Below are 26,683 nucleotides of genomic sequence, written 5' to 3'. Positions count from 1 at the left end.
ATGGGCATGACCAGAGTTGTGAGAGGTGTGGCACAGGGTATTGCTAAACTAGATTAGGGTAAGCTTCTCTGAATAAATGTGTTTTTAGAGATCTCTTGAAGGCAGAGAGATTGGGAGAAAGTCTGACAGTTTGTGGGAGCGAATTCCAGAGAAGCTCTTCACATCTAATGTGGCCAGGAGACACTCATCAGGTAATGTGGGTATATCCTTTATAAGTTGTAGAAGATGTTCGCTATCACAAATGTTTTAAAATTGTAAAACAGACCTTGGGTTCTGCTACCTCTATTGTTCCATATAAATCTATGCTCCCTGACGGCTTTCAGGTAGGAAAGCAGGGATTTATACGCAAGCGGACAGGGAAAGGGGGCTGGATAGGGTTTGCTACTGTGTGAAGTAGATTTTTTGTGGGGAACCTGGGGAAGAGTAGTTACACTGCTGACTGAAATTGAACTATTTTTTTTCTTGCAATTTAAGGGATGAAATCTCTATTATTTGTTTCTCTGCTGCATGAAAATTCCAATAGCAAGTTCTGCAGCTTTTCTCTTATATGTACTGTTATGTGTAGGCAGGGAGCACACACACAGGGATTACAGAAATTAAAAGAGTTGCCAAGTACCTAATCCGAATATTAAACTGGGCCCCAAAAATAATGGGACAGGGATATAAAGAATAGAGACCTTTGTCTCAAATAATATCACTTATTATTGTGCTTTGTATAGTGCAACACATTCTCAGGATTTTCAGGATTTCTGTACTGAAACAGTGCCCCCTAGTCACACAATTAGGGAAGCACTGAGAGACTTTCTGGGCTTTGCCAATAAATCAGTTCTGCAATTCCACACAGTTCTGGCCGTGTCACACCTTGCACCGAAATATTGAGGAATTGCAGCCCTGAGACTTTAAGATGAGCGATTACAGCCTTTCTTATATTTGGTGCTACTCCAGTATGACACAGAGTTTCCACAATGTCATTTGTATTAAGCCCCAATGAAAATAATTGGATTCTGATAGCAGCCCTGCCCTCAAGAGCCATTAGCCCTCCAGCAGACACGGATTTGGTTCCATTGCCAAGTCAGGAGAATCGAAACTGAATGTGCGACACTGTAGGATTCCCACTGCATTCAGAGGCGACTGTGCAAGTGGGAACACCCACCTCAGGAAAGCCACGCCTCCGTAACTCCCTGTGCCACGCCTCCTTAACTCTCAAAGGGCAAAAATCTCTGTTCGGTATAAGATGTGTCTCTGCTCTTTCTGGAAGCTAAAAGGTTAAACATTCTTCCTTGCATGGGCGTGTTCCATTGGGGCGGTAGGGGGTGATTACAGCCTGTTCCGGACTGCAGAACAAACTGCGAGAATAGAAGACCGAAAAGGTAATGTATTTAGAGTGAGATAGTCTATATAGCTTTGGGCAGTGGGATAATGCGCATTTAGACACTGTTAGATATGATGTGTTGCTATAATAATGAGCTAAAGAAGCTAAAGAATCCTATAGTTAGGTGGCTGCCTGGCCAGTGACTGTGCACCCTGTGTGAGGAACAGAATTGCTGGCAGGGAGCATATGTCCAGAGTGGGACCCATTTTCTTATCTAGAAACCTGTAACTCACCCGCCCCCACCCCAAAAAATGCTGGTTATAGGTATTTCCAGCAAGTGCTCAGATATGTTTGTGTAGAGCAACAGTACATATGTTTGCTAAAAAAACAATGAACAGTGATAACACTGGTTTCCTCACCCAATCCCTCTACAGATAAAGGCATAGCACATCCATAATTCTTGTGTAGCCTTAAAGGGTTTGTTCACCAAAAAGTGAAAATTCAGAGTATTAAAAATAAAACAACTTTCTAATAGGAAATGTACCATTTTCAAGTCATTTACGTGTGTAAGAGTGATTTTACACAGTAACATTTCCACAGGCTGCTTGACCAAGCCAGGCTCAGTATATCCTGTCTCTCTATACAGTCAATTTAATGCCCCTACCACTCCCCAGTGAGAATTCTTATAATGCACTTCTCCAACCATGGGACTAAAGCCGGCCATACCTGGGCAGATTTAATTTGCTGATTTGGCCTCATCAGACTGAGTTGGCAGCTTTTCTGCCCATGTATAGACCCTTTCTGACAGCCCCTGGGGCAGGTATCTGACCAAAACCGTCATATATGTACTGGGTACTCAGCCTTCACAATTCTTCTGTACAGTTCAGCAATATCTTATGACACTACATCTTCAGGGAATAATCTGCTTGCTCTTGAGCTTGTTTCATTGTTGGTGTTTGGAAAGAATACAGAACAAACTCACTCATTATGGTCAGGGTGTAACAAAGGGGGCCTTGACCCCCCCTGCAAAAAAAAAATTCAGGGAACCCCCCAAGTAGAATTGTAAGTGACGCTAAAATCTTGGTACATCCATCCAATTCTGAATGAATGGTGGGTTGCCCTACTCCTCCAGGCTCCCTGCTGCACCATCTCTAGTTCTGCCAAGAATAGGTATAAAAAAATGCACTGTCGAAAAAAAGTGTTTCTGTACTATACCTGTTCTATGTGTGACTGAGCTTCCCTTTATCAGTAATCTTTACTATGACAGGCATTGGTTCTGCTACTGTAACTGTGGAATGGCGCTAACTAGAAGTCTGCTCTGTCCATGAGGAGAGGGTGCAGCAGCATATAGTGTCTTTAGAGATTCCCTGAAGCTATTACTTTAAGTAGCCCTTACACCCACATGTCTTGATGGTCAAAGAGAGAAGGAGAGCTCAGGAAAGAAAGGGGCCAGAAAATAAAGGTTGGGAGACGTATATTATTCTGGGGGCTGGTTAGAGTCATTTTGGAGACAAATACTAAAAAAACGGTTTACTTAGGGGCACATTTACTAACCCACGAACGGGCCGAATGCGTCATTTGAATTGCGTTTTTTTCGTAATGATCGGTATTTTGCGATTTTTTCGGAAAATTGTCGCGACTTTTTCATTGCCATTCCGAAAGTTGCGCAAAATCTGGCGATTTTTTCATAGCGTTAGAACTTGCGCGAAAAGTCGCGCCTTTTTCGTAGCCATTCCGAAAGTTGCGTAAAATGTTGCGATTTTTTCGTAGCGTTAAAACTTGAGCGAAAAGTCGCGGCTTTTAAGTTTTAACGCTACGAAAAAAAATCGCCAGATTTTGCGCAACTTTCGGAATGGCTACGAAAAAGTCGCGTTTTTTCGCGCAAGTCGTAATGACTACGAAAAACTCTAATTTTTTCGCGCAAATCGTATTGGTAACGGAAAAGTCACGACAATTTCCGAAGAGTCGTAAAGGCGCAGAAAAAATCTAAAAAAATACGAAAAAGTCGCAAAATGTTCGTTTTCCAATCGGAATTTTTCCAATTCGGATTCGTGGGTTAGTAAATGTGCCCCTTAGTTTATAAGGCACTGGGATCGGCCCAGATTTATAAAGTAGGCGCTCATAGGCCAGACAGCCCCCTTACTGCTCCTCAACCCCCAACCCTTAAACCCTAAACCCTTAATTGAGAAAGTTAATGTCATTATTGGATGTTTTGTTATAAATTTTGATAGATAGTTCTTTTTGTGTAATGTTTGATTTTATATATTGTTTTAACCCCAATAAAATTCCCAACTGTTAATCACACATTAGCATACACAACTAATGCAGGGTGCCTTACCCCACTTTGGGGTGCCCAAAAAGAACTGTATATAATTTTTCTTTACTTTCACTTGGGCAAAGGATATCCCTCAATGTACTGTCACACTTATAGCTAGTATTGCCACCTTTTGGCAGCTTGCACTCCGGGTAGTGGGGCTGGCAGTGATGTCATGGGGCAGGGCTGGTGATGTTGAGGCGGGACAATGATGTCACAGGGTGGGACTATGACGTGGTGATCAGTGATTGGCTGATTGCTCCATCAATCTAGGGATCCTGTCCGGATTTCCTTATTTGGAAAACCAGGCAAGCCGGCAACCCTACTAATAGCTAATCAATGGAGGATTTTTCTAAAGTCTACCATATTTTTTAATAAACTTTCTTTACTAATATGAAAGATTGCTTTTACCTTATTGCTTCTTGTACCAAGTTTCTTTTCTTACAGCATTTCTTATTAAAGCATTCTGTTATGTCATTAACTGCCATCCCATCCTCCACCTCCTCGGGTGTTATCCTGCGTGCCCTCATGAAAATAGGCAGGAATCCTAGGCCCCACTAGTTGATAGACTAATTACATACTTACTGGGGTCAATCTGGACAGTTCTGCTCAGATAGCATAAGGTATTTTTTGTTGAGAGAGCAGCACCCAATTAATTTGCTAGATATTATATTTTTCAGCCTGCTATATAATACAGATATATGATTTTTAAGTTTGTATCACTATTTTTTACAGGAGAATTGTATTAAGAATATATAGATAATTGTATTCATTTTATAATAGCAGAACCTTTCATAGTGGTCCATAAAGTGGAGCTTAATATGTTTTGCGCAAAAAGGAATCTTCATTATGAATTCAAGCTGATTTCCAAGACAGAACCACCTAATGATCCCTGGTAGGTTTTTTTGGATCAAATATTTTCTTAGTGTTAGTAAATAGTAAATAGACACCACAGATTTGTTAGTTTATGTTTTCTTTTTCTGTTTCATATTTACATGTGAGCTTTCTGCCTTCTTTGCTGATAAATGTTCTCTCATTTGCTGTAGTAAACCTCTTGGCTTCAGCTCCTGCACTTTCTTTGTGATTTGTCCATGTTCAGCCATATTAAGCAGCTCAAGGGATACTCAGGGCAAAGTCCAGTGGGCTATTATATTGGTGAAATGTTTAAAGGAGAGGTGTTTTCTTTTTGTCCTGTCTTTTTGTATGAGATTTATTTTGGGTGTGATGTTGGCTTGCTTGCTTGCTTATGTAATTTTAAGAAGACTGTCTGTGTGGTAATATACATAATACACAAGAGCCATGAAAATCTTATAAATGATATTCTTATAAATGATGCTTAGTGATGTCATCAGTTATAATTGGTGCCTAATTATGTCATTTCTGTCACGACTCACTGAACATTTAGGGGCAGATTTTTCAATGGTCTTTTTTTCCCCACAATTTGTATTTTTTTGCGCTAATAATCACAATATTCAATAAGTATTGTGTTTTTATCCTTATATAGGTTTACAGTTCATCTGTATATTGAAAATGAAATATTTGGAGAAGGACAAGGGAGATCACGGAAGGCAGCAGATAAGGAAGCTGCTAGAACTGGACTGGCAGCTCTGCAAAATCGTGGCAAACCATCCCAAGTGAGCTAATACAAACAGTTGTGACCCAATTGTATTGTTTTTTCTTGTTTGTGCTTAGTAAACTTGTCCATAAAATGATACCTTTTGTCACATTTCCTTAGTTTTCCTTGTAATTGGTATAGGCTTAGATGAGAAAGAGGTTTGGATTATCATTTCTTTTTCAATAATGTTTACTCATATTCCTCTTTTATACCTGTTTTGTCAAGATCTTGGGTATCTTATCTGAAGGTAAATCAGTTATATTGTATCAGTTTAAATTAACAAGTTTGTAAGAATTAACTAATGTTGCAGAGAATAGTTGACGTTAAAAAGATATATATTAACCAAGTGCAAGCTTAAAAAGATGCAAATAATCTATATTTTAGACATTTCATAATATATGTTTCTATATGTTTCTAATATAAAACAATTTTACATTACAAAAAAAAAACAAATTTTAAATTTCAGTGCTTTCAAATAGTACAGGCATGGGACCTGTTATCCAGAATGGGTGGGACCTGGTGTTTTTTGGATAAGGGATCTTTCCATCAAGTTCAACCCTTCCAAGTAAACCCAGCACACACAAACCTATACTTACCAATCTATACACTCACATACATAAACTATAAATACAACCACTAATACTAACTGTAGATATTAGTATCACAATAGCCTTGGATACTATGCTTGTTCAAGAACTCATCCAGGCCCCTCTTATAGGCATTAACAGAATCTGCCATTACCACATCACTAGGAAGGGCATTCCCCAACCTCACTGCCCTCACTGTAAACCACCTACGCTGCTTCAAATGGAAGCTCTGTTCCTCTAATTTAAAGGGGTGGTGCGCTGATTGTTTTTATGGGCAAAAAAGAATATCCCCTTTCTGTACTTGTACAGAGTTATCATGTCCACTCACAAGTGCTTTTTTTCCAGAGAAAACAACCAATCTCACCAATCTTGTCATTAACACTTTATTCAGCCATAAAGGTTTTGCTTTGCGATGCCATTCCTTGCTTACAAGGGGAGTATACTGACCTGTATACTTGCTAAGCAATGTTTTAAAGATATTCCATTTTCCTTCTGTGTTTAACCCTGTGAAAAGCTTTTCCCAGTTGATTATTTGAATAATATCTAGCAGGTTCTTGAACTGCCTGAAATAAAAAGTTGTCATTTAGCATGTTTACAAACCTGCTAGCTTTTTCTTACTTAGCCACCCCATTACTCCAGTCAATATCCAAAAAATTAAAGTCCCCCATGATAACAACTTGACTTAGTTATGAAGCCTCCTCCATTTGCAGTAGTAGCTGGGCCTCATTCTCCTCACTTACATGGGGTGGTTTATAGCATACACCAATTATAATTTTCTTTGTAACCTTTAACCCTGCTGAAATCTCTACCCAAAGAGATTCCACACTGTCCCTGGTAATTTCTTTAGCACATGGCTTTAAATCTGACTCAACAAAAAGACAAACCCCTTTACCCTCTTTAACCCCTCTGTCCCTCTTAAAAAGGGTGTAACTATTTAAATTCAAAGCCCAGTCGCATGTTTCATGCCATCAGGTCTCAGTGATACCAATTAAATAATAATAGACTCCACCTTTCCTAATTTACCTGGCAAGCTCTGTGCATTAGCCAGCATGCAGCGGAGATTACTACTTCTCGGAGAGTTAGATCTAAGGTTAATATTAGGCTTCCTTTGTAATAGAGTAAGCTCTTTAGCTGGTTAACTGTATGCCCTCCTAATTAATTATATCTTAGTTGGGATCAAGTACAAGGTTCTGTTATAAAATTACTTAGAAAAAGGAAATCATTTTTAAAAATTAGAACTATTTGCATAAAATGAAGTCTATGAGAGATGCCCTTTCCGTAATTCAGAGCTTTCTGGATAATGGGTTTCCAGATAACATATCCGATACCTGTACATGTAATTCAGTAAAATGAGAGAATTGAACATGAGTATGAATACTTTTGCAAGACTTGGTTTTAGGACTCCTACATACAAGTGTTTCTTCATGCAGTTTCTTGAAGCAGATTTTTCATGCATTCCACTGCAAGGAACTGCATAAGAAACACAGTCTGTGTTTTTTAATGAAGTTGTACTCACTTTACTGTATGAAAGTGGCTGGTAAAACGCATCTCCACCTGCATTCAGCGCTTCTCTGTGGGAAAGTGATTACAACCTCATTTAAAGAAAACAATGCCCATGCGTAAGAGGCCTAAATACGGCATCCCATAATATTTCACGTGGTATGGTTTTCATAATTTTCTTCACTTGGTAAAACAGCACTTAAATACATTCAACTAGTGTTAGAAATAGCATGTAAATATTATGTGACCTTCACTTTAGGCCAATAGGCCAAAAACTGGCAAAGAAAGGTGTAAATGACTGAGAGTAGAAAGAAATGCATGTGAGTAAGACTGCTTATCAGTTGCAAAAATCATGTCATCTGCACTATATTTTCAACTTCATTTATTAAAATGTTGAACATCACACCTTAATATAAATAACTGTTTCTTGCAGGCTCGGCAACCCTCAGCAGCTGACTCTTGGGACCCAGTTCCTAGTTCAGGAAGGTATATTAGAGTCCATCCTGTTTAGTGCTTTTAAGATTGAAAGCTGTTTTAGATTTGTACTAATTTACTAATGTAATACATTCTGATGCATTCAAACCACCTGAAGTGTGCTTTTGCAGAACCATGCCTAAAATGATTTTCTTTTCATTTACAAAACATATGCTAGAGATGGGGAGCCACATGCACTGCTGCAAATCCAAACTCCATGGTATATGGCGGCAGTGTCCCTTTAACCTGAGACTGGGAGAATTGGCAGAGTTGCAATGATCTGAATACAACCTGTAGCCCTTTTATTTTTAATGTAGCAAAACTGTAGGCAGCTTTTATCTGCCTTATCCCTGTAATATTAAATATTGCTTTATTATTTAAAAATAAGTTATAGTTATAGTTTATTGGGAATTTATGTTTCAGTCTGCATTTATTGTGCAATTGTATGATGTGCATCTAAAATACTAGATAATTAGTTGTGCAGCATTGATTTCATGTGTTCAGTTTTAAATTGGTGGGATGGCAACCCTAGTTAGATTAATTTAAATGCTAACAGCAACTTATTTTTTAAATATGTGCCCAGTTAAAGAACTTCAGAACAATTAATTGCATAATGAAAGACAATGTAATTCTAAGTGACTTTCTAATATACTTAAGTTAATTTTTTTGTGGTTTAAAGTTAAATCAAAAGAATTTTCCGCAATTGTTGATTTAATTCATAAACAGTGAAGAAGAAGCCAGCTCGTAGGAGCATGTTTGGACTCAAGTACCTTAATGTATTGTGTCAATGTGCACTCTCTATCGTATACATTATAGAGCAACGGCACTTGCAGGTGCAGTTGTTAATGACCGCTAATATTTTCTTCACCGGTTAGTCAGCTGGCTTCTGCTACATTGTTTCAATAGTCAGAAGCAGCAGTGCTGAGAATAGCAATGGACGGACAAATACTGCTTTCAGTAGCAACTGAATTTACAAATAACTTGAAATTTACAAATAACTAATGCATACCGAAAAAAATTGCTTTATCATGTAATGAGTTAGAAAAAAACAAGATAGGTAAAGACATAAAATTGATAGTACGTCTTTAAAGGCAGCCACCTTAAACTCAGATAGAGACCTGACCATTAAACCGCCAGACTGGTACATGAACCCTGTTACTATTTTAATTCCATTAATTCCATTCCCGAAATGTAAATGCAACTTCCATGTTTAACTTATTCTTGGTGTTTTTGGTAAACGTAGGCTTTATCTAAAGTACTGCTAATCTAGACTAGAAAGAAAAATAACCCAACATTAATTATTTATTTGTTTTATCAGCAATTCCACAAGTAACAGCAGCCAAAGTTTAGGAAGTGATGCAACCGAAGGATCGTCTGAGGTACTGTAATCTTTAACCCATCTCACAAAATTAAACGACATGTCATTTAACCCTTCACAAAGCTTAGAGATATAGTATAACTTTTATACATGCTTGCACTGCTGTATTTAATACAAAGGCAAATGAAAAGACGTTGTTTTCTCACCTCAAATCACATACCGAATCAAATCCTAATTAACATATGCAAATTAGGTTACAGAAGGTGCAATTTTCAATTTTCAACTTCTGTATCACGTGATTCGGATTTGGTTCGGCCAGGAGCATAGATTTGGCCGAATCCTGCTGAATAAGCCTGAATCTTGGCCCAAATCCTGGATTCAGTGCATCCTTAGTTCTTATACAGGCTGAGGTCAGTTTTGGGAGGAAGGTGTTAGACTGTGATTGTCTAACCATGTTCTGTAACTCAACTGTATGGGCTGCTATGGAATGTCCCCATAGTGCCTGTATCCCCCAAACCAATATACAACCCCATCCCCCCCCACCTTTGTTATGACTGTTTTGTTAGCAGGAGTCCATTATACAGGGAATATTATCTGTGCACTGGATATCTGTCTGAATGACTGCCATAAATGTAATGTTTTCTTGACAATGAAGTTCTACTTAGGCAATGTATGGATTTACATTTGTGTTCTGATCAAAGAATATTTATATAATATTTTTCTTTTAATTAGAGATCTTCTTCACACACAACACAGAGTACTGTGCCCACCACAAATGTTGAGCAAAGGTTAGTGATCATGTCTTCACTTGAAATGTAATCAATAAACTATACAAGCTTGTTTATTTCTGACTAAAACATTTTAATGTTAGCATGTTTCCTTTCCTCTTCTGCAGTGGTGAAGTTATATAATATTACCACTAGAGTTTTTTTTTTAAAAAGACAACAGTCTAAATAAAATATCAGTAGTGAGACTTATTGGTGCAAACAATAAAGTAACACTTTATTTTTCCAATAAAAAAAATGGCCGACTTATTGCATTTAATATAATCATACACACAGTACCTCACAGAAGGTTAATGATCAAATTAAGGAATATTGGCCTAGAACATAATATTTGTAATTGGATATAGAACTGGCTGAAGGATAGAGTACAAAGAGTGGTTGTGAATGGAACATTTTCTAATTGGACCAGTGTGGTTAGTGGAGTACCGCAGGGGTCAGTCCTTGGTCCTTTGCTTTTTAACTTGTTTATTAATGACCTGGAGGTGGGCATAGACAGTACTGTTTCTATTTTTGCTGATGACACAAAATTGTGCAAAACTATAAGTTCCATGCAGGATGCTGCCGCTTTGCAGAGCGATTTGACAAAATTGGAAAACTGGGCAGCAAACTGGAAAATGAGGTTCAATGTTGATAAGTGCAAAGTTATGCACTTTGGTAGAAATAATATAAACGCAAACTATCTACTGAATGGTAGTGTGTTGGGGGTATCCTTAATGGAGAAGGATCTAGGGGTTTTTGTTGATAACAAGTTGTCTAATTCCAGGCAGTGTCATTCTGTGGCTACTAAAGCAAATAAAGTGCTGTCTTGTATAAAAAAGGGCATTGACTCAAGGGATGAGAACATAATTTTGCCCCTTTATAGGTCCCTGGTAAGGCCTCACCTTGAGTATGCGGTGCAGTTTTGGGCTCCAGTCCTTAAGAGGGATATTAATGAGCTGGAGAAAGTGCAGAGACGTGCAACTAAACTGGTTAAGGGGATGGAAGATTTAAACTATGAGGTGAGACTGTCGAGGTTGAGGTTGTTTTCTCTGGAAAAGAGGCGCTTGCGAGGGGACATGATTACTCTGTACAAGTACATTAGAGGGGATTATAGGCAGATGGGGGATGTTCTTTTTTCCCATAAAAACAATCAACGCACCAGAGGTCACCCCTTTAGATTAGAGGAACAGAGCTTCCATTTGAAGCAGCGTAGGTGGTTTTTCACGGTGAGGGCAGTGAGGTTGTGGAATGCCCTTCCTAGTGATGTGGTAATGGCAGATTCTGTTAATGCCTTTAAGAGGGGCCTGGATGAGTTCTTGATCAATCAGAATATCCAAGGCTATTGTGATACTAATATCTACAGTTAGTACTAGTGGTTGTATTTATAGTTTATGTATGTGAGTGTATAGATTGGTAGGTGTGGGTTAGGTGTGCTGGGTTTACTTGGATGGGTTGAACTTGATGGACACTGGTCTTTTTTCAACCCTATGTAACTATGTAACTATGTAACATTAAATTACAATAAATAACCCTGAAAAGCAGTTATCACAATTCATACACAGGTACATAACTTAAGTCTGTTAAAAATCATTTAAATATTGAATAAATCCAATAGGCTTGTTTTGCCTCCAATAAAGATTAATTGTAGCTTAGTTGGGATCAAGTACAAGGTACTGTTTTATTATTACTGAGAAAAAGGAAATCATTTTTAAAAATCAGAATTATTTGCCTATTATGGAGTCTACGGGAGATGGCCTTACTGTAATTTGGAGCTTTCTGGATAACGAGTTTCCAAATAATGGATCCCATACCTCCATGCCAGCATACGATAGGCTGCACACACCTACTGTATATACCCACTCCTGTAAACTTCCAGTCTCTCCTGTCATGCTCCTCACTATTCCAGTGTTACCCAGCAGCAGCACCAGCCTCCGCTCCCTCACCCTTCTTACTTCACAAGATGGCCTCCTTCCAGAATAAGTGCACTCCACATAATTATTGTGTCACAACTTATTAGTATTATCTTACTATTTATAGATTGCTACACATTTAGCTCTATACAGAGGCAATTGAAACTACAATCTATTGCACTACATTCTGGTGATCCTTAAATATCCTTACATTCATTGGTGAGATATCAACTAGGAGAGGAATTCCAACAATTTAACTAGAGATGCAGTGCATCCTTATTTTTGGGAGTCAGCCAAATCCTAATTCTTTTTTTGCAGAATTCAGTTAAATCCCAAATCGAATTAAAACACTAATTTGTATATTATAATTAGCATTTGGAATTATGAAAAAAATTGTGATTTTCTTAAATGTGTGAGGATTTGTCAGATGAAATATATGGTTTGAATTTGATTCGGCCAGACACTTGGATTTGTCTGAATCCTTCTGAAAAAGGACTCGAACATGTTTGAATTATCAAACCAAATTCTGGATTTTGTTCATCCCTATTTTTAACCCCTATCAACATAATATCTGTGTTTCAGAAAATGTACTAGCAGTATTTATTGACCCCATAAGGATATATTGTTTACCATTCAAAAGTAGTTTGCTTGATTCAATCTGAGCAATAGATTTTCCATATTTCCCCCTTTCATCTTTTCTTACCAATAATACCTTTAATGACAGTTATGTGTATATGCATGTGTATATATGAATGGGAGCTTCAAAAGAAACAAAGCTCTCATGTGGCCAAATTGTCATTAACAATTTAGAGTGATAACTTTGAGTGACAAAACATTGTGTGGTTATTTTTTAGTTACAAACATAAAAAAAACCAAAAAAAGATTTTGCCCATTCAGTGTTAGTAGTTTTACTTACCAGAACCTTATCTTGTATAACAAGGCTTAAAGATAAGGGGTTAGCAGAAATGGCTGCTTTATTGTATAAAATTCTTGGGAAGCATTTAGCCACACACAATGTAATGTATTACAGAAAGCTTCAAATGTGGCTTTGCAACTCACAGCTTTTTAAAGGCTGCTTCTTTACATGATGTTTGCAAATGGCATGAGATGCACAAAATTACTAATAAGAATCCTATAGGTTTGAAGTAACCCACCCAAAGAATCCCATTGGTCAAAAATAGTCCACCCAGATGTTCTGCATGAACAGAATTTACTTCATGGCCTCCTAGCTGCAGGTTAGAGATAAGGATGATTAAGTCATCTTTTGTTCTATACGCCCTTTGCTTTAATACAGAATGGTTTACGTGTATGTATTATGTATGTAACACTTCTGTACTATTTAATATACCTGTATATTTTACATCCCAGCTCACCTGCCTTGGGTTATCTCTCAGGTGACACCTATGGGGGTCTTAGGCCAGCCCAGACTGACAGCAGAGGCCTGCTTTAAGATGCCATAAACAGTCACTATTTATTAAACTGGTATAGGTCCTTTGGGGCACTGTATATTTATGATATTTTAAATCCCAGTCCAGACCTGGACTCAAGTGTTCCTTTTAAATCTTACCCCTCATCAGTGATTGTCCCCAACATTGGTCCTTTAATATTCTACATTCTTAGTCCTCTCAGAGAATTTGAGAATGTAACCGAACTGTCATCTGGTGGATTTGGAATAGTATATAAAGCTTGGAAACCCATGGACCTGAACTATTATGCTGTGAAAAAAGTGAAGATGTACAACGAGTGAGTATTTTAAAAATATTTTAATGTCGGGGCCAGGAAACTTATTTTGCACAGTAGCAATTAATTACTGTTACATTTATCTTTTCTAATGACTAAAGATTTTAGTTAACAAATGCAATGCATTTTTTCCTTATATTGGTGTTGTGTGAATACAAGGCTGGTCCAGAGCCAAGTAGTTACTGCCTTGAGCACAGTAGACTTGCAAGCACCAATGCATGCTGATGGGCGCAAATATGCAACCACTGATGCGCACGGTAGTCGTGAAAAGTAAATGAGTGCCATATTTACATTTGCATTTAACAAAAGCTCTTGTTAGTAAATACTGCTTCGGGGTATTACACAACCCAAGAGCCCAGTCACCTCCACTGTTCCTTGTCCTCCTGCCTGGAGGTCTGTGGAGAACTATAAAGAACTTTAGCCATGGATGAATTTTTGCTGCTCCTGTAAAATGCTGTCTGTGGTGTCTCATTGCAGATGTGCTCCTGCTTGTTTAATCATTCAACCATGCAGCTAGTTTCTGTTTACGTTCTCCTTTCTTGTACCGTTGGTATATTCAGTCATCTAACGTGTGTTCTTGCTTCATTAAGGAAATGTAAGTCGGAGGTACAAGCTTTAGCCCGTTTAGATCATCCAAACATTGTTCGATATTTTAACTCATGGACTGGAATGGACTATTTCCTAGACACCAGCAGCTTGAGCTCTAGTTCATCCAGGTAAAAAGCAACTTCAGAACATAAATTACAGTAAATGTAGAAAATGTGGGATTCATTTACTAGAGGGCAAGGGGCAAAATCAGTATTTACATATTAGGCTTATGGTGCACATCTAGGGGGTTAAATAATAAAGGGCACTAAGTTTGCCCAGGTGCAGTAACCCATAGCAACCAATCAGCAGGTAGAATGCAGTGGTCACCTGTTTATAAGCAAACTTCCTTTTGGATGCTACGGGTTACTGTTACTGGGCAAACTTAGTGACTTTTATTACATATGGAAGTTAGTTTTCGTGAACAGTGCAAATGTTTTAGCTGAGAAAACACAGCTTTTTAGCTGTTTGCAGTAACAGCACTAGAATCCACCTGTCCGTGCTGGCACAAAGCAAATTATGGCTAGAAAATGCACTTTATTTTGTTTTATTTTTGCTTTTGTTGTAGTTACAGCAGACTTGCAAGCACCAAGTGCATTGCTTGCTGATTGGCCCTAATTTGCAACCACCAAGGTGCACTTCACTTGTGCATGGTAATAGTAAGTGAGTCACATAAGCTCTCATAAGAAAACACTGTTTTACTGAAGTTTTGTACTTCAGGCCATTAAACCACCCAAGGCCAAAGAACCCAGCCACCACTGTTCCTTGTCCTCCTACTTGGGTCTGCAGAAAACTGTATAGAACTTTGGCCATTGATGTGTTTTTGTGGCTCCTAAAAAAATACTGCCTGTGGTGCCTCATTGTAGATGTGCTCCTCCTTTTTTATTCGTTTAACCATTCAGCTGTTTCTGCTTACATTCTGTTTTCTTGTGTAGCAATAATAATCAGTCAACTAACGTATCGTTGTTTAGGACTAGAGAGGACTGTTCTTCAGACACCAGAAATTCTTCCAGGTAAAAAGAAACTCCAAAACATAAACTAAATTAATTAAATGTAGAAATTTTGTTTTATGTAGAAGTGTGATTTAGATCCTTTGTTTCTGTTGCAATTGACAGCTTTTAGCTCTGAATTGTGAAACGCTTAGGGGCACATTTACTAAGCAATTATGAGATAAAGTTGGATTCTTTCTTACTTCTAGATAATTTTGAGATTTACAACTGGGTTTTCACCAGAACTCGATTTGACACATTTTCAAGGACAAGTTAATCCCCTCATTGTTTTCAGTTTCACCCAGCTTTAAGGGGCCCTTGACATTTTATAAATACAGTTTACAGCGAGTTTAATTCGAATTTATACCAAGTCGAGTTCATACTACTTTTTAAGGCCAGAAAAAAACAAATTTTAGCAAATGTGCCCCTTAAAGGAGAAGGAAAGGCTAAGTCACTTGACAGTGCCAAAATGTTAGGCACCCCCAAGTGACTTTAATCGCTTACCTTTTACCCCGGGCTGGCGCCCCTGTTACGAGAAAACAGCACCAGCCTGGGGTACCTGTAGCGAGCGCTTCCTTCTAACGCGTTTCTTCTGCAGCAAATTTCCAGGGCCGGCACATGCGCAGTAGAGGGAAAAGCCAAGTTTGTTGTTAGAGTTCGGCTTTTCACTCTAATGTGCATGTGCAAGCGCGCCAACACGGAAGAAGTGTCACGGTCGGCACCCTAAACCAGAACAGATGCCAAGTTCCCTTGTCTCGGCTCGGCTTCACCAGTATTGTGACCGCCTTTGGCTTCGGGAGGAGCCCTCAGCTACTCAGATGCCACCTGGACTTAACGAGGGGAACGAGGCAGGAGTTCTGGCAAGCAAAGGGGCACGACTGTAGATAAAGTCAGTTAGGCCGAAGATCACGGTACAAATAGGGTTAAACAAGGTCGTCGTCAGGCAGGCTAGGTCGGGGCGGGCAGCAATCAAGGATAGTCAGACAGGCAAGGGTCAAACCGGAATAATCAATACAGCAGGATGAGACGAAATCGTAGTCGAAGTACAAGCCGAGGTCAGATATGGATAATCAGAATAGTCAGGAGCAAGCCGGGTCAAAAACACAGGAAGGCAACAAGCAGGATACAGGAACAAAATACACAAGGCTCAGAAAGGCACCAGGAATGAAATCCTATCACGGGCAATCAGTAACAAAAGAAAGGCCCTTTAAATATTTCAAATTTGGCGCCATTGCGCGCTGACGTCATGCGCCGTGCGTCATGACGTCATTCGTCAGCGCGCCTGCGCCTTTAAACATGCGGAAGTGCGCGCGCGCACACTATGAAGGAGCAGGCACAGAGGCAGAACAGCGCGGCGGGCGTCCCCGCCACGCTGGTAAGTGCCTCTTCTTTACATTACCCCCCTCTCTAGGGGGGGCCACTGGACCCCCAGGCTTCCCAGGAAACCTTGAATGGAACTGCTTCCTGAGGCGATCAGCCTTGATGTCATCAACTGAGACCCAAGAGTTCTCCTCAGGACCGAAGCCTCTCCACCTAGTAAGATATTGAAGTTTACCTCTCACACGGCGGGAGTCGAGGAACTCTTGGATCTCATACTCAGGCTGACCTTCAATCAACACCGGGGGAGGAACAGACTGATGGCGAGTGTTAGCAGCAGGTTTAAGGAGAGAAACATGAAAAGTATTAGAAATTCTGAAATTAGGAGGTAACTGAAGACGGACAGAAGATGGGTTAACTATTGCAATGATGGGATATGGACCAATAAACCTGGGACCCAGTTTGGGAGAGGGAATCTTTAACTTAATATTCCTGGTTGATAACCACACTAAATCCCCCACCTTGTACTGGGGAGCCTCCCTACGGGATTTGTCAGCAGCTTTTTTCTGGGCTAGGGAAGCTGCAGATAGTGAATCATGAACTAGCGACCAGATTTCAGAAAATCTTAAGACAGAGGAATTGGCAGAGGGTACAGGGGAATTAGAGCCAGAAAAAGAAAATGCTTTGGGGTGTTACCCATAAACGACAAAGAAAGGAGACCTCCCTGAGGAGGAATGGGTAGTATTATTGTATGCAAATTCTGCCCAGGGAAGCAGTTCAGACCATGTGGACTGGTTATCGGATACATAGCACCTGAGATACTGTTCAAGGGACTGGTTCACCCTTTCGGTTTGACCGTTAGTTTGGGGGTGATAGGCAGAGGAAAAAGATAATTCCGTCCCAACCAAAGTACAGAAAGCACGCCAAAATTTAGAAACAAATTGAACCCCCCTGTCAGAAACAATATTTTCAGGAAATCCATGAAACTTGAAAATATGCATAATAAATAAATCAGCCAGGGTCTTAGCAGAAGGGAGATGTGGAAGAGGAATAAAATGAGCCATTTTACTGAACCTATCAACCACCACCCAAATCACTGTCTTACCCTGAGAAGAGGGCAACTCTACAACAAAATCCATGGAAATGTGAGACCATGGTTTCTCTGGGATGGGTAAGGGATTTAACAGACCCTGGGACCGATGATGAGATGACTTAGACCTTTGGCAGACTGAACAGGAACTGACAAAAGTTTTAACATCCTGTTTGAAGGAGGGCCACCAAACATGTCGGGACAATAAACAAATGGTTTTTGCAATACCTGGATGACCCGCCACCCTAGAATCATGAGCCTCTCTTAATACTTGCTCCCTAAGTACCTCAGGAACAAACCATTTACCAGATGGGGTTTCAGCAGGAGCAGAAGACTGTAAAGGGGACAATAAGGAAGAGAGGTCAGACCTCAAGGTTGCAACAATTATTTCCCTGGGAATGATAGGAGTGCACTCACTAGAGTCGGAGGAAACTGAGTCGAAACTCCTAGAGAGTGCATCCGCCTTGGTATTCTTTGAACCGGGCTTAAAAGTTAAAGAAAAATTGAACCTTGAAAAGAATAAAGCCCACCTGGCTTGCCTTGGATTCAGGCGCTTAGCGGATTCAATATAAAGTAAATTCTTATGGTCGGTATAGACCGTAACTAGATGTTTAGCCCCCTCTAAAAGATGGCGCCATTCCTCGAAAGCCAATTTCACGGCCAGCAATTCCCTGTTCCCTATGTCGTAATTGATCTCTGCAGGTGAAAACTTTCTAGAGAAAAAGGCACAGGGATGCATCGTGTTGGTTATCGGGTGTCTTTGAGACAGGACTGCCCCAGCTCCTACCTCAGAGGCATCTACCTCTACAATGAAAGGGAGAGCGGAATCGGGAGGTCTAAGGATAGGGGCAGAACTAAACTCTTCTTTGAGGGTTTCAAACGCTTGTACAGCCTCAGGAGGCCATATACTGGGATCAGCGCCCTTTTTAGTTAGATTCGTGATGGGAGCTACAATTAGAGAAAAATTCTTAAATAATAATACCCAAAAACTGAACAGTAGAGACTTCAAAGGTACATTTCTCTAGTTTTGCATACAGGTTATTCTCCCTTAGCCTTTTTAAGACCTCACACACATGTTTACGATGTTCATTTAGATTAGAAGAGAAAATAAGAATATCGTCAAGGTAGACCACTACGAATACCCCCAGTAGGTCACGAAAGATGTCGTTGACAAATTCTTGAAAAACTGCGGGGGCGTTACAGAGCCCAAAGGGCATTACTAAATACTCGTAGTGGCCGTCCCTGGTGTTAAAAGCAGTTTTCCACTCATCCCCCTCTCTAATACGGATGAGATTGTATGCACCTCTAAGATCAAGCTTGGTATAGATCTTGGCGGTTTTAACCTGGTCAAATAACTCAGAAATTAGAGGGAGAGGGTAGCGATTTTTAATAGTGACTTTGTTTAAGCCCCTGTAATCTATACAAGGACGGAGACCCCCATCCTTCTTACCCACAAAGAAAAACCCAGCTCCTGCAGGAGAATTAGAAGGCCGGATAAAACCTCTTTCGAGGTTTTCCTGGATATATTCCTTCATGGACTGGGACTCAGGTAGGGAAAGAGGGTATGTACGACCACGAGGGGGAGAGGAACCTGGAACCAGATCAATGGGACAGTCATACTGTCTGTGTGGGGGTAAGGTCTCGGCCGCCTTTTTGGAGACGAAAAACTTTGACCTGTCCCCAGAGAATTTCTCGGGGAATGCAATCTTAGGCTCCTGGGGCCTATAGGTGTTACTTCCCATAGCAGATGCCCCCACAGAAGGGGAAGAACTAGGAACAGGTTGCTGCTGCGAAGATTGCGTAGTCTCCAGCTGGCGGGTTAGATTGTGGAAACCCTGCAGGAGATAATTCTGCTTTTGCTCCTGATCCTCCAAGCGCTGTAGCAGGGCCGTAAGAAGCGCTTCAGTGGTAGCAGATGGAGTGGGAGGAGCAGCAGCGGACTCAACGTGATCTTGGTCCTCCATGGCCCGTGATAATGTCACGGTCGGCACCCTAAACCAGAACAGATGCCAAGTTCCCTTGTCTCGGCTCGGCTTCACCAGTATTGTGACCGCCTTTGGCTTCGGGAGGAGCCCTCAGCTACTCAGATGCCACCTGGACTTAACGAGGGGAACGAGGCAGGAGTTCTGGCAAGCAAAGGGGCACGACTGTAGATAAAGTCAGTTAGGCCGAAGATCACGGTACAAATAGGGTTAAACAAGGTCGTCGTCAGGCAGGCTAGGTCGGGGCGGGCAGCAATCAAGGATAGTCAGACAGGCAAGGGTCAAACCGGAATAATCAATACAGCAAGATGAGACGAAATCGTAGTCGAAGTACAAGCCGAGGTCAGATATGGATAATCAGAATAGTCAGGAGCAAGCCGGGTCAAAAACACAGGAAGGCAACAAGCAGGATACAGGAACAAAATACACAAGGCTCAGAAAGGCACCAGGAATGAAATCCTATCACGGGCAATCAGTAACAAAAGAAAGGCCCTTTAAATATTTCAAATTTGGCGCCATTGCGCGCTGACGTCATGCGCCGTGCGTCATGACGTCATTCGTCAGCGCGCCTGCGCCTTTAAACATGCGGAAGTGCGCGCGCGCGCACACTATGAGGGAGCAGGCACAGAGGCAGAATAGCGCGGCGGGCGTCCCCGCCGATGGCAGCGCGGCGGGCGTCCCCGCCGCGCTGGTAAGTGCCTCTTCTTTACAAGAAGGAAGTGATCGCTGCTACCCTGGGCTGGTGCTGTTTTCTCCTAACAGGGGCACCAGCCCGGGGTACAAGGTAAGCGATTAAAGTCACTTGGTGGTGCCTAACATTTTGGCACCCCCAAGTGACTTAGGCTTTCCTTCTCCTTTAATGTTGGTTTTGCTTGGCTGCAGATATATCCAATTCCTCTGATAATATGCTTTTTGTACTCCTTTAGGCCAACAGTCACTTAACCCCTCCATCACCTTGTTCCTTTGTAAAGTGTGATGGATTGTGGAATTTGAAATCTCTCTGCTTTCTAGAAAATCTGTGCACCACCCACTTTGAAAAGCAGAGGGACTGAACTTCAACTTAATGAACTAATGTCAGAAATATGGAATTTATTAGCAAGATAATCTGTGCAAGTAACACTGTATGCCCAGATTCTCTTGTTAATAAATACCAATTTCCCCATTTTATAGGCTAGCTGAGCAGTGTGTACCTACAATACCTACAGTGGGGTTGGTAAATAATTGTGCCAAAATAGTGTGTCTGTTGTTGTCTGTTTAGTGACACGGATGGAAGGAACGAGTACCTTTATATTCAGATGGAGTTTTGCGAAAATGGCGACTTGAGGAACTGGATCAGAGAAATGAAGGAAGTGGACAAAAAGAACAGTCTTGACATATTTTGGCAAATAGTTAAAGGTGTAGCCTACATTCATTCACAAAAACTTATACATAGGGATCTTAAAGTAAGCAAATACTAAATCTATTACATTTTACTAATCTAATTTTTTCTAGGGATTCACTGAATCCACTAAAAAATATTTGCCTGAATATCAGACTGAACCAACATGCTTGCATATTCAAACGTAAGAATAATATGTAAGAACTCTTATTTTTCATCTGTCTATACATCTGAGGAGCCAGCTAATGAAGGCTTCCCTTTTAATATGCCCAGTTCTAGTAATTTAGCTACTGACGCATGGGTCACTCGGGAGGAAATTCAAAAGAGACTTCAACATGTAAAGGTAAACAAAAGTCCAGGACTAATACCCTGGGATTCATCCCAGGGTATTAAATGAGCTGAGCGCTGTGATTGCCAAACCTCTTCACTTAATTTTTCAGGATTCGTTGAGGTCTGGCATGGTGCCGAGAGACTGGCGGATTGTTAATGTAGTGCCATTATTTAAAAAGGGATCCCGTTCTCAGCCTGAAAACTATAGGCCTGTTAGTCTAACATCAGTAGTAGAAAAACTTTTGGAAGGGGTAATAAGGGATAGGATACTTGAATACATTGCAGTTCACAATACTATTAGTTTGTGCCAGCATGGTTTTATGCGTAACAGATCTTGCCAGACTAATTTAGTCGCCTTTTATGAGGAGGTGAGTAGGCTAAAGCGTTTGATACAGTACCTCACAGAAGGTTAATGATCAAATTAAGGAATATTGGCCTAGAACATAATATTTGTAATTGGATAGAGAACTGGCTGAAGGATAGATTACAAAGAGTGGTGGTAAATGGAACATTTTCTATTTGGACCAGTGTGGTTAGTGGAGTACCGCAGGGGTCAGTCCTTTGCTTTTTAACTTGTTTATTAATGACCTGGAGGTGGGCATAGAGAGTACTGTTTGTATTTTTGCTGATGACACAAAATTATGCAAAACTATAAGTTCCATGCAGGATGCTGCCGCTTTGCAGAGCAATTTGACAAAATTGGAAAACTGGGCAGCAAACTGGAAAATGAGGTTCAATGTTGATAAGTGCAAAGTTATGCATTTTGGTAGAAATAATATAAACGTGAACTATCTACTGAATGGTAGTTTGTTGGGGGTATCCTTAATGGAGAAGGATCTAGGAGTGTTTGTTGATAACAAGTTGTCTAATTCCAGGCAGTGTCATTCTGTGGCTACTAAAGCAAATAAAGTGCTGTCTTGTATAAAAAAGGGCATTGACTCAAGGGATGAAAACATAATTTTGCCCCTTTATAGGTCCCTGGTAAGGCCTCACCTTGAGTATGCAGTGCAGTTTTGGGCTCCAGTCCTTAAGAAGGATATTAATAAGCTGGAGAGAGTGCAGAGACGTGCAACTAAACTGGTAAAGGGGATGGAAGATTAAAGCTATGAGGTTAGACTGTCGAGGTTGGGGTTGTTTTCTCTGGAAAAGAGGCGCTTGCGAGGGGACATGATTACTCTGTACAAGTACATTAGAGGGGATTATAGGCAGATAGGGGGTGTTCTTTTTTCCCATAAAAACAATCAGCGCACCAGAGGTCACCCCTTTAGATTAGAGGAACAGAGCTTCCATTTGAAGCAGCGTAGGTGGTTTTTCACGGTGAGGGCAGTGAGGTTGGGGAATGCCCTTCCTAGAGATGTGGTAATGGCAGATTCTGTTAATGCCTATAAGAGGGGCCTGGATGAGTTCTTGAACAATCAGAATATCCAAGACTATTGTGATACTAATATCTACAGTTAGTATTAGTGGTTGTATATATATAGTTTATGTGAGTGTATAGATTGGTAGGTGTGGGTTGTGTTTGCTGGGTTTACTTGGAAGGGTTGAACTTGATGGACTCTGGTCTTTTTTCAACCCTATATAACTATGTAATAAAAACAGTGTCATCACCTGGAATCAAATTGTCACATTCAGTTGTTCAGAGTAACAACTTTAAGGCTCTCATTTATCAAAACTCCAGTTGGCATTTTCTAAAACCAAAATTAGTTGGGATTATTAAAGGAAAAAACCCATAAAAAGTCATCAAAAAAATTTGGTAAGTGAAAGTGGTGAGTTACCTTTTTAACACAAAAAAACGTTTTAGCACAAAAAACACAAATCGAGGGAAAGAAATACAACTTGTAGTAAATCTGCCCCTTAGTAATTGAAGATTACCTTAAAATGTTTTTACATTTTTTACAGCCTGAAAATATATTCTTTTCCAAAGACAAGAAGGTAAAAATTGGTGATTTTGGTTTAGTGACTCAGATTTTTAGTGAAGGGAGCACAAAAGCACTACTTCGGACCCACGGCACTGGAACTTATCCTTACATGGCCCCAGAACAGGTAACTATCTTACTATCAAAATTAAATTGTCCATAAAATTTCATAAATAATTTTTTTTTTTCTTATAATTTCAAAACTTATTTTTCCTAATCTCAAGGGATGCCTTTGGGAAGTGCTATTAGTACAAGTATGGGACCTGTTATCCAGAATGCTCGAGACCTGGTGTTTTCCGGATAAGGGATCTTTCCGTAATTTGGATCTCCATAACTTAAGGCTGCTAAAAATAATTTAAATATTGAATAAACCCAATAGACTTGTTTTGCCTCCAATAAGGAATCAACTACAAGCTTCTGTTTTATTATTACAGAGAAAAAGGAAATCCTTTTTTAAAAATTAGAATTATTTGCTTATAATGGAGTCTATAGGAGATGGCCTTTCCATAATTCGAAATTTTCTGGATAATAGGTTTCCCGATAAGGGATCCAATACCTGTATATAAGAAACCAGAGAGTTTTTGCTTTGTTGTATGACACTGACACAAATTATATGCCTATTGAACAAAAAATACCTGCCTTTAAACTACATAATGTATGGGTTTGGGTTTTTTAATTTGGCCCAGTGTGGCCAAACAACTCCCATTATTCATTGTCACACTCAGCACTCATATCTTTAGAATGTACAATTGCATTGTACATTGATACTCCCATAATTTTAGTCTAGGTCACAAAAGATGGTGCCTAACCATTTGATTTTGAATTCCCAGCATTCCTCTTATCCTTTAGTACCCTCAGTGATTTTATTTATTGGTCTCTCTTTCCTGTCCATTTTAAGCAAATCATTTTTTAATGATTTCCTAATAATAAAACAGTAACTTGTACTTGATCCCAACTAAGATATAATTAATCGTTACTGCAGGCAAAGCAATCCTGTTGGCTTTAATTAATGTTTAATGAATTTAACTGATTAAAGCTGGCCATACATGTGGCGATCCGACGATGTTTCGTACGACCATCGGTCGCACGAAACATCGTCAGATCCGTCACACACCATTCAGGGCTGAATCGGCAGGTAAGGAGGTAGAAACAATAGGATTTCTACCTCCTTCTGCCGATTCAGCTCTGAAGGGAGAATTTTGGTCAGGCGCCTTCTATGGCGCCCGATCAAAATTTTCTAACCTGGCCGATCGACGAGCCGACCGATTTCAGCAGCTTCCTGCGACATCGGTCGGCTCGCTGACATACCATACACGCACGATTATCGTACGAAACGAGGTTTCGTACGATAATATCGGTGCGTGTATGGCCACCTTAAGAAACAGTAATCCAGAGTGCAGTAAGATCCCTTATCTGGAAAACCCCGGGTCCCTAGCAATCCGGATAATAGATCCCAGTCAATAGCTGTCTGTGGGAAGGTGAACCATGGGTGCTACAGAACATTTTGCTCTTGTTACACTGTATTTGCACTAAACATGTTTTTTTTAAAGGTGTTTATTTTTCTTTTTTTTTTTATAAACAATTACAACACACACAAAACATTAACTGCAATGAAATGTAGGTAATAACATTTTGCAGTCTAGATACAAGGTACAATACCAATCTTTTGTTATAACATTTTGTTGTTTCAGTCATTGTATAACAGTTAGGGGCTGATTTACTAATCCACGAATCCAAATCCGAATGGATTTTTTCGTATTTTTTTTTACTTTTTCGTAGCCGTTACGACTTCTTCATAGCCATTATGCCTTTCGTGAATTGTCGCAACTTTTTCATAGCCATTACGACTTTCGCGAATTGTCGCGACTTTTTTGTATTGAGTGCTCGAAAAAGTCGCAAAATACCGATCATTACGAAAAAAACGCATTCGGATGTTCGTGGATTAGTAAATGTGCCCCTTAGGGTGAGCAGAAATATGTATGCAATTCATGATTCAAAATATTTTTCTGTTTTTCTTAGCAACATAAAAAAACCAATTATAACAGTGAAGTGGACATTTTTGCATTGGGATTAATACTTGTTGAGCTTTTGTGTATATTTGGCACTGAACATGAGAGAAGAGATGTAAGTTTTTTTTTTCTTTAACCCTGTGTTTTAGGTTAAACAGTGTTGTATGTATGACTTTTGTAGCATGTATGATCCCTAGCTTGTACTAGCATTATGTATGGGGTTTTCAGGGTCACTCTGGTGATGAGGAGGGAGGCCAAGCCCACGACCCCCTACCCCCCAGTTCTCTCGCTGGATTTCCTAAGGAAATCGGGTAATCCGCAGTGGAGGCTGGGGGCAATTTTTTTAAGCACCCACCACCGCCCCCCAATACGTGCTGCCCTAGGCACTGGCCCTCGGGTGCCTTAACATAAATACGCCCCTGGTGGGGGACGGGCCCCTCATGTTACCTTGCTGTAGCTCCTGTTTTCCCTTTCTATGAACATTTATACCTATTGCCCTTTACTGAGAAGACCTATAAGGGGGCATACACTAACATTCGTATTTCTTTTTTTTTCACCATTCATTATGTATCAAAACAGTGGCCATCTAAAACCTGTCAAAGTGCTGTAGAAATCAATGGGCACACAGTGTTTTAATCAGTTTTATTTATAACATGGCTTTATACCTTGACCATTAAATGTTATTGGGTAACATGAGCTAATGGGATGGAAGTTGATTACACATGGTAGAATGTTTTTTTTAAAAAAAGAATCCCTGACTATTAAAAACACCTTAACAAACCAGGCAAATGGAGTGGATTTTAGCACATGCTTGTATGCATTTCAGCACCAAAATCTGCTCCATGTGCCTGCACCTGGACCGAAGTAATGGCTCCAGGCGCAGGCACAGGGAAAGGCTTATGCCAGTGTAGGGGCTGATTTTGGCCTGCATTTATCTGCAGGCCGAGAACCAGACCTGTGTTGCATTAGTCTTAACTATCAAAATACTGTGCTTGGGCCAGAAAGTCCTACTGAGTGAAATATGACCTACATATGGTATAAGTGCATGTGATACGCATTGCTGTTTTATATATAACTTTTTTATTTTATTATTTTGTTTTTAGGAATTGATGAAAATACGGAATTGCCAGTTTCCAAAGGCATTTGTAGCAAAGTATCCTTGTGAGGTATTTTCTTTCTATATTCCTTTATTTTGTTAGTGGTGGTTGTCTTTTTTTATTTTTAGACTTATTTTCTTTTTCCAGATAAGTACAATCAGGTTAATGCTATCAAGAGATCCCAAAAACAGACCAGCAGCCATCAAATTAAAAGCCTTTTTGGAATGGGAACCCAGAACATGGTAAACATTTGGGTGAAGCAACTCCTGAAGATTTTAACATATTTCTTACTGGTTATTCCCAAAATCTCATCTTACATTAAAGAGCATGGGATTGAAAAATCATATGTACTGCAGCATCGTGTCTAAAAATGTGTGCAAGTAACCCTCTTTTTGTGTGCAATAAAAGATTATAATTGTTATATTGTATTCATTGTCATATATACATACAGTGGAG

The 26,683-nt window shown here is 40.0% G+C and overlaps 1 protein-coding gene across 1 annotated transcript; it reads left to right on the top strand.

Moving 5' to 3' along the window:
* Positions 1–1,270: 1,270 nt before the first annotated feature.
* Positions 1,271–26,648, top strand: pkr2 (double-stranded RNA activated protein kinase 2). The gene is made up of 14 exons (XM_031902507.1): positions 1,271–1,370; positions 4,410–4,521; positions 5,131–5,260; positions 7,762–7,814; positions 9,121–9,181; positions 9,853–9,908; positions 13,415–13,537; positions 14,125–14,250; positions 15,055–15,132; positions 20,756–20,939; positions 23,105–23,248; positions 25,141–25,245; positions 26,234–26,296; positions 26,375–26,648. The coding sequence occupies exons 2-14, from the start codon at positions 4,448–4,450 to the stop codon at positions 26,471–26,473; spliced, it is 1,296 nt and encodes a 431-aa protein (XP_031758367.1). The 5' UTR covers positions 1,271–1,370; positions 4,410–4,447; the 3' UTR covers positions 26,474–26,648.
* Positions 26,649–26,683: the final 35 nt, after the last annotated feature.

This window comes from Xenopus tropicalis, chromosome 5 (assembly GCF_000004195.4).
Source record: "Xenopus tropicalis strain Nigerian chromosome 5, UCB_Xtro_10.0, whole genome shotgun sequence".
NCBI classification, from domain to species: domain Eukaryota; kingdom Metazoa; phylum Chordata; class Amphibia; order Anura; family Pipidae; genus Xenopus; species Xenopus tropicalis.
Note: the sequence above shows the minus strand (reverse complement) of the source record. Positions and strands in the feature narration are given on the sequence as shown.